This window comes from Humulus lupulus, chromosome 3 (assembly GCF_963169125.1).
Source record: "Humulus lupulus chromosome 3, drHumLupu1.1, whole genome shotgun sequence".
In the NCBI taxonomy this organism is placed as follows: Eukaryota; Viridiplantae; Streptophyta; class Magnoliopsida; order Rosales; family Cannabaceae; genus Humulus; species Humulus lupulus.
In genome coordinates, this window is record NC_084795.1 from 276,306,231 (window position 1) to 276,317,517 (window position 11,287).

Genomic DNA, 11,287 nt, shown 5'->3' on the forward strand with positions numbered 1-11,287 from the left:
AGGCTCTGTTTTTTGTTACTCTTCTACAGCCTCAATGGCTGATATATATCTCTTAAGGTAAAAAGACCTAAATACCCTTAGGTCTAAAATAAAACCTTAATAGCCACCAAGGGCAAAACCGTCCTTTCGCACCTATTTCATTAATCACAATTAACACCCTCCAATTCCTACTATTCTCAATAACCTCAAACACCGATAATCCATATCTCATTACCCTTTAATTCCCGGTAATGCTCTAATTATTAAATTCACCCCGAGACTCACCTCGGGCCCCGAACTTAAACCCGTTATGACTAGACCGAACACTCGCATCTCATGATCGTCTCATGTCGATCAGCTCGAACCAATCCACTTTATAATGTGGCTATATTAATTAATCACAATCATGCACCCAAGATATACAATTACGCCCACAATGGCCAAATTACCAAAATACCCTCACAATAATAAATCCTCCCATATGCATGCATTCACCATCATATAATAATATAAGTCACGTAAACATGCATATAATCATTAAATACTATAATAAATCAATTATGGTCCTCCTGGCCTCCTAATCAAGGTCCTAAACCTTATTAGGAAATTTGGGGCATTACACCAATGATTAGTTGAATGTTTATGGAATTAAAAATGAATTTGGGGAGTTACTTGGGGTGTTAGAACCGTTTAAAGTGGGAAAAAGGGTTCAAAATTGGCTGAACACATCTCTTGCCGCAGCCGTGGCTCGCTATCCCCCAGGCCGCGGCCACAGGCCATTTTCAACTCAAAAATGTCATTTTTCCAAAACGTCCCAAATCCTATCTCACATGATTTTGTAAGCTCCAAATACTTAATGTGAGTTAAAAACATGTCTCCAACAGCCATATTTCATAATGGCTTTGTGAAATTCAATCTCAAATGCATAACATACAATCTACACATTATTGGGTAATATTTGGGAGTTACAAATTTGTAACTGATTTTGTAACTCCAAAATATGTCACATTTTGGCACACACATGTGTCTAATTTTGTGACTCTCAATAATATGTTACAAGGTGTGACAAATCACATTTTTTCACATTATTTAATCTAACATTATATTATATGAAATAATATAACATTTATTTAATTCTTTTATATATAATATTGTTTATTTATTTAAAATTTATGTGACAATCATAAAAGCTTAATAAAACTTAGTAAACGTGCATTGCACGTTGATTGTACCTAGTATATTTATATATATGTGTGTGTGTGAGGAGTACTAGTAACAACCTCTTATTTCAATATCTTAGTCATCCTCCACTCCCAAAAACACATGCTGGAGTAATTTTTTTTATGGTGGTGTTTGTTGTATTTACGACATTATTCTTGTAAAGTTTAAAAAAATTATGAATAGTTTACAGTGTCGAAAATAAAGTTTCCGATAATCCAGTTTACAACGCGTATTCGAAAAAAAATACAAATTTATTTTTAGTACTATAAACTATTTTAAATTTTTCAAAAATTTGCAGAAAGGATGTCGTAGCTACAACGAATGCCGTCATGAAAAAAAATACTCTATCATGTATTTTTAGTAATAAAAGTTGACTAAAAGTTAAGATAGGAGATTGACCGTAAGACTATGCATTTATAAACCAATGTAGTCTGATCTCCAACATCAGCAACACTAGACATCCTCTTCTACAAGAATAAGTTTAATTTTTATGTATATGAAAGATATCTTTCCAAAAATGAATAACGACAAAATCTATACTTTATTAATCTTCGACAACTCATAGAATATTTTTCAAGTTCCCCAATGTCATGATGATAAACTCTATCAGAGTCATCTTCTACAACTTTAGTGACATTTTCGAAAAAAAAAAAGTGTTAAAAAAATTAATTGCAACGACAACTTGGTATTTTATATAAATTTGATGGAAAATTTGATCATGATTTAGTGATACCTAAGGACAAAGCAATCTATTCCAATAATAGCAAAAGACAAACCTAACATATCTATAATTGTAATAAGATAATTGGGACTTATAATTAAGTTGTAGGTTGAATTTGAATCTGAAATGATTTTTTTTTTAATTTAAGAATTATGTTATAGTAACTAATTACCACATTTCTCAGTTTTAGAGTAATATTAGGCTATGTTTGCAACAAAATTAAATATAAAAAAAATGTGCTGGTTACTTATTACATAATAGTAACTAGATACTAATGTTTTTAATAATAAAAAAATATTCAATTACTAATAAGCCAATGACTGGCTACTAATATAGTAACCATATTTCAACTGGTAACTCAGAAACTAAAAATATTATCAATCAATTACTGAACTAGAAAGAACAGCAAAAACAAAAAATATTATAATAACTTAACAATCATAATCTAGTAATATAATAGTAAACAGTTACAAATATTTTTAGTAATATGAAAGTAGCTGGTTACTAACTCAAGAAAATCATAAACATGACACTAATCACTTAGTAAATGAAATAATCATTAATAAGATACTAAGCAAACACAAACAACAAATACTAGTTATTAAACTAGAACAAAACTACACTAATAATATAATTAACATGTGACTAACCAATTAAAAATGAAAATCAAGCATAAAAACACTAATGAATAAACTTTAAATCGTGATTTTTTTTGAGTAAATACTATTTTGGATCTTGTGTTTTGCAAAAGTTACTGATCGACCTATGTGTTTTGTTAAATGACAATTCAAACTCTGCGTTTTGCAAAATAAAACAAAAGAGTACCTTATACCTAATTTTGGTAAAAAAAATAATAATTATAAGATCAATTATAAGGTCGTTAGTGATGCGATGAGTTCAGAGAAGCAAGGAAAGTGGTGGATGGGCAGAGAATGAAAGATTATATTTGAATTTTTTTGACCAAAATTTGGTATAAGATATTATTTTGTTCTATTTTGTAAAACACATGGTCCGAATTGTCATTTAACAAAACAAATGGTCTTATTGGTAATTTTTGCAAAACACATGATTCAAAATGGTATTTACCATTTTTTTTCTTTCTTACCATTAAAAATATTGTAGTACAAAGGACACAATACAAGAGAGAATCTCTTCCAACCAAATAAATTTATTATCCATCAAAAGTTCATGTTTGGCTAGTCCACTAGCTACAAGAGAGCATTACACAAACTAGAGAGACGCCTAGAATGACATATAATAAGCTAAGGATAAAACCTCACCATGAGGAAAACTATTTATGAGACAAAATAGCTAGAACTACCATCTCAACATCACTTTTCTTAACGGAGACAATAAAACTAATGTGGAGAAACCAATGTAGACTAAAAGATAGCGCCAAAGCCTCAACTTCTCTTAGAGTGAAGTATCACACATAGGAGTTGTTTGGTACGAGATAAAGTGAAGTTGAGAATGAAAAAATAAAACACTTTCTATGTCAGGTTCAATTTCTTAGGGGGTAAAGTTAATAAGTTTTTGTGGGTCTCACATGTAAGTGTTTGGTATGAGGTAAAATAAATATGAGAATAAGAATCTAAAACACTTCCTCCTATGTTTGGTTTAATTTCTTAGGAGTAAAATTAATAATTTTCGTGAGTCCCACATGTATTATAAAAATAAAATGAACTAATTTATATACTTGAGTTTAATAAGATACGCAAGGGAAGGGAAGGGAAGCCATCATAGACTCCAATAATGGCACCCACTCTAATAATATTACCTTCCGCATTTATAGGTGGAAGTTGCCAACTAATCTATAAATAAATCACGTTATTGTGTATATAAAATATATATGTTGGAATCATTACTCTTATTTTTATACTCAATTAAAATAAATAAAATGTATAAAAATAAATAAATGTAAAATATTAAGAATAATATACCAACTAAATTAATGCAATACACTAATTAACATTAAAATAAATAAATAAATAAATGTATTTTAGCTAAATAATGCTTCTGACTTTGTGTTTTGTTTCTTTTTAAATTGACTTTTTTTATAATAAAGAAAATTGAACAAAAAATAATTCTTATAAAAAATTTAGTCAAACATAGTTTTTTTTAATATCCAAAATGACCCCAGATTATACACTAATTGAGCTAAATTAAATAATTTGAAATAAAATAAAATTGACTTAATTAGTTTTATTTAACTAAAAAAATGAAAAGAGTGTATTTAATTAAAAAACTTCCTAAATCTCTAACAAAAATTATGTTTGTTTATATGCTATGCGTGTGTTCTTTTTTTCTTAAAGGGAGTTTATACTTTATATGGTAAGTTTTGAAACAGCTAGATATGAGATAATATAATATTTAATTAACTATTAAAGTGTATAGTAATATATATTATAATTATAAGGAACGAATACAACTCATTTTTTTTTTTTTGACACAGGTGCATCATTTTTCTATTTTCGGTACCTGAATTAATATAGTCCTAAATTTTTTTATATAATGGTGTACATTGTAAATATTTAGAATATCCTACAAATTTAAAAAAAATTATGAATAGTTTACGAAGTCGAAAACAGGGTTCAAACAATCAAATTTTATACGCATACACAAAAAAATAGGCATGCGTGCAACAGACAGTTTAGATATATTTTCGGTACCATAATTTATTTAGAATTTCTTGAAAATTTCTAAGATGTTCTAGATAGCTATAATGTATACTATTATATAAATTTTTTTGGAATTATATCTATTCAGGTGCCAAAAATAAAAAAAATAATGCACCAATCTTATAAAAAAAAGAATGCCACGTAGTCGCTCACATATAATTATTAATATTTATATTTATATAATGAGAAAATGAGACATCCTAGGCGGCTAGTGGAAGTCGTACCTAAGCCATAGTTTATAAAATATTACATTATATTATATTATATTATACGTTTACATTAATGGGTAACGCGTATTCTCTCTTCTCCTCTCCACCCATTTTTTATTTTTATTAATTCCTTAAGACTTAATACTTGGCACTTACAATGGTTCATTAAATTCGTTTTTATTTTCTTCTTATTTGACTTTTTTTTTCTTATTATTATTTTTGGGTTTTTGGAAGTTGAGGCAAGAATAATGTGAAGAGTTGCTATTCCTATTCGTACAATAAATCTTATTATAATAGCAATAAGAATTTGCAATTAAAACACAGAATCAGAAAAGCAGTTTCATAAAGCATATGCTTTAAAATAAATAATTATCAATCAATCTTGCCACTCATCTTATTAAAAAAAAACTTTATCACAAATTTTTTACTTTTGATTAACAAAAAAAAAAAAACACATTAAAATCAGATTTTGCTCATACCCCTTTTAATCTCTTGGCAATCTTTTTCTTTAAAGTAAAATCAATTAAAAGAATAGTGTCGGAGATCTAAAATAGTTATATTAGAATTGTGTGCATGTGAGAGATGAGATCCCAAGAATGATATCAAAGGTGCCACTTTTGCACTACAAATGGAATAAATTTTACATCATTATTTCTTTTTTTAATCTTTAATTAATGTACCTATAAAAGAATTCACATTTCTAACATTTTAAATAATAATAGAAAAAAATCAAGTTAAAAATATTATTGTAGGTTATATTGAATATAGTAAGATCACACTATATAATGTACATGTATGACTGTGTTAGGGGCATTAAAAACAAAAACTTTTTTGATCAGTTTTGTGTGTACCCAACAAACGTTACTGGAACAAAACTTCATAGCAAGACAGGAAATCGATTGTAGAACAACAATTTAAGGTTGCTAGCAAAGATTGTTACACAAAAATCAAATGACATTAACAAACTACACAGTACACACCAATTAGAACCACAGTTAAAAAAAATTAAATAAATAAATTACACCCATTGCTGCTTTGTGGCCTCCATTCTCTCCAACAAGCCTGCAATTTCAGCTTGCATTCTTATCTTCATGTTGTAATAATCACAGTGCGAGTTTTCCAAAATCTTCAGCTCATCTAGTTTCTTCCTTCGCCTATCCTCTGTCTCTTGCAAGCAGAGTTTGGAGAGCTTCTCGGCATGTTCTCCTTCTAACTTCTCGGTGGTTGCCCTGATCATTCGATGGTATTCCTCTGCGTCCCTCCTCGCTTCATCTGCTTTACTCTGGAACATCCTAGCTTCTGCCTCCTTGACTCGCACTATGCTTTCTAAACTGTCGAACCCATCTGGTTTAGATATGGAGCCGAATCTAAAGTCATCGTCAGAGCTTATGATCGAAGATTTGTGGTCACTGAGACGGAGATCGTTTGATATTACATCACGTTGTAAACTAGAACTCATGTTGTAAGGTGCATACTTTGCTGCTAGTGATGTGGATTGCGGAATAGCAGTGGTCTCTTTTCTGACAGAGCTTTGAGTCTTCGAAGACAACTCTTTTGAGGTTATAACAGAAGATGAAAATTCCGACATGCTATCTGTGTCTGCAAGGGAAAAACCTTCAGTGTCAGATTCACCCATGTAGAATAGCTATTTCTATAAAATGTACACTATAAAAGATAGAAATATGCTATCAAAAATCATGAATCATCAGAGTAATAGTCATCTTTAAGGTGAACCTAAATTTATTTCACAGATACTAGACTGATATGTCCCATTAAAGAAATATAAATCAGAGGCAGGGATTGTGGTTCAGAATACTCCAGTTATAGCAGAATCTTTAATTTTAATTATAACAAGAAACATCACATCGTAATACCATAATTCAGTTACAGAAATAGACCATAAGTAGACTGGAAACTCAGCTAACTTATGTAAATATGTAAATAACATTGTTGTGCACTTTTTCCAGAGTGTCTTAGAGCACATAGTTCACTGTTACACAAAATACACAGATCCATTTCAAATCTTGCTAAGCTAAAAAGATAAAGCCACAAAGGTGGCCTGCCCAGCACTTGACAAATCCTTAGCCCTTGTAACTCTTTACAAGATATTCCAATAGAAAATATAATTCTTCCCCATTAAAAGATATAGAATCCAAGAATAACCTCTCTTTTTCTTTCAAAGATAGAGGATGTCCTACAATGTGCATCCTTGCACGGCTTTCGAGAAAAAAATGATCATAAAAGTGAATTCTCCTTGTGCTGCTTAAATATATAGTAGAGTTAATCAAGTATCCCTAATTTTTTAAACACATTGCATTCTTTTCCTCCCCACAAAAATACCCTTTAATGTATAACCTTTTCCTATCATTTCCATTCCTCCAGCTCCAAATACCTTTATCTGATCTAGTGTGCATATTTTATGTCTCAGTCTGGTGGTGTTATATCGAAATATCCAGTGCCACAGACCAAGTCCTGAAAAACTTATACATACTAACAATTGGTTCTGATTATATAATACAATATATCACTGTTTTTGTGGCATAATAATAGATACTGTATCTACCAAATGAAATTTTAAAATTTGGTTTATCAGCTTTGATGAAACCATAATCAATTACGCTTAATGACTTCCCCACTTCTTATCAGTAACAAAGAAGTTCATCACCTACCTATGTAATCCCAGTTATGCTCTAAAACAAATGACATTTCAGTATGGCAGAAGTGAAATACAAAAAATTAATGTATGCAGGCTAGAAAAAGACAGAAAATTTGAGACTTACTGTTGAAGAATTGAATAATGAAACTGCAGGCATCCGTAGGAGACATAAATTTATTTGCCAATTTAGAAATGATCTCATCAGCCTTATTGTGTAACTCCTTGCCTTTGAAATCATCACTTCCCCTGAAAATCTTCCTAACACAATCAAGCTCCTTGACCAAGTTTTCAAGACCCCAATCCTTGGCACAACAGAGAAACACATCCTTAACAAACCCAAACATTTCAGAAGCATGATCACAACAAATGCAATGAAATTGCATCTCAGTAGTCCCAGAAGGACCCTTCAAGCTTGGACCTGGTCTGATAAGATTCCTTTGAATGCCACAAGAGGCATGGCACCAGTGAGAACAAACATCACACCCAACCCAGCTACAAGTATTGCTAGCATAGTCAAATTTAAAGCATACAGGACACATACATGAACTGCAAAATCCTTTATTCTCAGAACATATCTTGCAGTCACAATCATCAACGGGCAATAAACTCTTGCAATTCACATTCTTACATCTCACGGACAAGAAAGTCTCTACCAACTCGACTGGGGGGAGGCGGTTTTTGACTGACAAAAAGCTCCCAAGACCAAACTTTACAGCAACCAAAATTTCCAACTGATCCTTTTGGCACTTCGTCAGAGTTTCCTTAGTGAGATCAGACCTTCTCTTGAGCCGGTTCTGGAGATATTCAAGCTCATCTTTCTTATCAGCCATGGAGATAAGATTCCTCAAGTATTCCTTGGTTGACAAGAGTGTTTCATCTGAAAGTTCCTGAATTGTTTGAGCCATTGCAGGGACAGACTCACTCACAATTTCCCTGAGAATTCTCTCGGGTTTAGACACCTTCCTGGGTCTCCCACCATCAACCCCCTCCAAACCTCTCAAACTCTCAGAAGCTTTTCCTCTGGAATCCCCAGACTGGGTATCCATCCTTAGCCTCGCCGGAAGCTCAGATGGGAAAAAAGAATGGTTATTATCAGAACTGGTAGTCTTATGCAGACTGCTGTTGTTATTATTACAAGAATCCTTTCGATTATTACCTTGCATCAATGCAAAAAGCCCACTACCGCCATGATTAGACAAAGCCACTCCATCACCAACCGGCTTGAAGCGACTGTGAACAGACCCATTAGTCCCCTCCCCACAATTCCAAATTTGGTCATCTTTCCCAACCGAATACTCGTAGTTCTCAGTCGAATTTCGAGTGAGAGAGCAGCTGGGATTGTGAGAAAAAGGGTGAGAATGCGAGTACGAAAGCGAAGCGTTGGTGTAGTCGTTGGAGTATGTGGTTTGAGTGTTAGAAGACGGTGCCAGAGATTGAAAACTTCGGGTAGGCCTGGATCGAGTCGGGTGGTTTTCACCACCATTTTGTAGAGCATTCGAAGCTGTAAGCGAGAGCGAGACCTCAGGCAAAGCTAGAGAAAGATTAAGAGTCTCAAGCTTCGGCCTTTTGTCACGATTCTCTCTCTCAACACCATTATCATCTTCTTCTTCCTCTACCTCCATTTCTCGCTTCGAAGAATTCAGCCTGTTCTCGTTCAAATTGAGAAAATCTCTCTCGACCCATTTGTCACCTTGGATTGAGTTCTCGGAAACAACGACTTCCTTCCCTTTGTAATTACTACTCCCCCCTTTGTCGAACGAATTCAACAGATTTTTCCCGGTAAAGTCTTTCTCGAGAAAAGCCTGTTTGGAAGAACTATTATTATTAGCATTACTGTGACTGTTAAAATCACAGAGATAGCTTAAAGTCAGCTCTTGGGAGCCCGAGTTGCCAAATTTAGAGGCTCTTGATTGAAACCCATCAGAACCCATCTCCGATTCCCTGAGAAAACCCATACCCTTGTCGAGAAAACCCATTTTCTTATCTGGGTTGTTCTTGTTTCGCTCAGAAGAAAACCGCGTCAGCTTACTCACAGAGCTCTCATCCATGGTGTTCATACTATTAGTTAGATCTTTATCGCCGCCAAACATGGCCCTGCGGGGTTTTATTACACAGCAAAAACAACAACAAGGAACCTTACAGGCCTAGAGAAAGAGAGAAACTCCCAGGCGAGCGAGAGAGGGAGAGAAGAGAAAAAGTAGGAGCAGCAACCGGGAAGGAGAGAGGAAAGGCAAGAAGGGCAATTTCGTAAATTCAAATGAGCATTTGTGGCTTTTTTGAGCTAATCTGACTTGATTCTTCAACCCACTATAGCCGATAACGGCTGTTTTTTCATGCGTTTACACGAATAACAGCACTAGATGCTTTTCTACTGAAATGACCTATTTGACCCTCTCAGTTCAATAATTTTACAAAGTGTCATTTGACCGCCTCTTTTTTAGGGAGAAGAAAGAAGAGTACAACTTTATTTTTTTTTTAATTTTTTTAAAATAATGATAAATTATTATCCTTCTTATTTTATCATAGTGGCCTAATTAAAGCTACCTTCCTTTAATATTTTTTGAGGTTTTTAAAGTCAAATTTGGACACCCATTAGTGTTGTTAAACAATAATTGGTAATTTTGAATTTTTACACCCAATAATTATTCAACAAAAAAGATATTTTTTTTTCATTAATGTGACAGAAAGACAGATAAGGTTATATTAAAATGCAATTTTTGGATATTTATATTTAATCTTTTATTTTATTACTAAAAATAGAATTGTATTATGAATTTTAGAGGGAAAATAAAAAATTCATTAATTAGTGTAGTTGGTTTCAATCATTATTAATGGAAGGCAATATAAGTTGATGTAGATGGGCATGTGCTTATGAAATTTTACCAAAAATAAAAATATATGCTTTTGCTATAAATAAGGAAATTTACTTTATTGGTAGCTTGTGTTTTTGTAAAATATCATTTTGGTACTCTTTATTTTTAATAATGTTTATATAGTGTCATGTATTTTAAAATAATATATATTTGGTATTCTAAACTTTGATTTGATAAATAAAATTTTGTCAATATGACTAAACTACGATCAGTTATATGTAATTAAATACAAATTTGAAATTCATATAATTGAGAGTATTTTGATTAAATTTGTAAAATTTTATTAATTAAATTTGAGTTTAGAGTATTATTTTATAATAAAATATATTAAATATGTACGATTTCAAAATACAAAATACAAAATAAATATTATTATAAACACAAATTACTAAAATAATATTTTATAAAAAATACATAGTAACCCATAAATAAACCAATTAAGTCAAATTATATCACATGGAAACCAAACATCCCATGTTTCCTTGTTGTTCGTGCTCCATAAAATTATAATATTTGTTTTGTTATTATTTTTCATATCAAATTTTTATTAATGGGAATTTTCCAAACATTGCCTGTGATTAATTAGATGCTTAATTATTTGGTACGCTATAACAAATCAAGATGTTTATGAGTGAGTTGTTGGTTAACGAAGTCAGTAGTAGGAATCCCTACAAGTCAAAAAAGAGTATAAAATATATATTCTATAATATTTACATAGATATTTTTTACTAATTACATTTATTTTAGATAAGATTTATTATATTAAAAATGCTTTCGTGTTATCTCTGTCTAAATGTTTTAGTTTTACACTATGTTATATAAGATTTTAAAGGATGGAGAGAGAAGAAATAGATGAAACAAAAATTATTTATTTGGTTCAGCTTCCTAAAAGTGTTTTGTTATTTATTTCCCTATGACAGTTTTTTTGAGAGTTGGTTAAATTAATTAAC

The 11,287-nt window shown here is 31.5% G+C and overlaps 1 protein-coding gene across 1 annotated transcript; it reads right to left on the bottom strand.

The window, feature by feature from the left end:
- Positions 1-5,669: 5,669 nt before the first annotated feature.
- LOC133824410 (protein OBERON 3) lies at positions 5,670-9,750 on the bottom strand. Its single transcript, XM_062257284.1, has 2 exons — positions 7,589-9,750; positions 5,670-6,407 (listed from the first exon to the last, which is right to left on the bottom strand). The coding sequence occupies exons 1-2, from the start codon at positions 9,552-9,554 to the stop codon at positions 5,827-5,829; spliced, it is 2,547 nt and encodes an 848-aa protein (XP_062113268.1). The 5' UTR covers positions 9,555-9,750; the 3' UTR covers positions 5,670-5,826.
- Between the last annotated feature and the right edge of the window lie 1,537 nt (positions 9,751-11,287).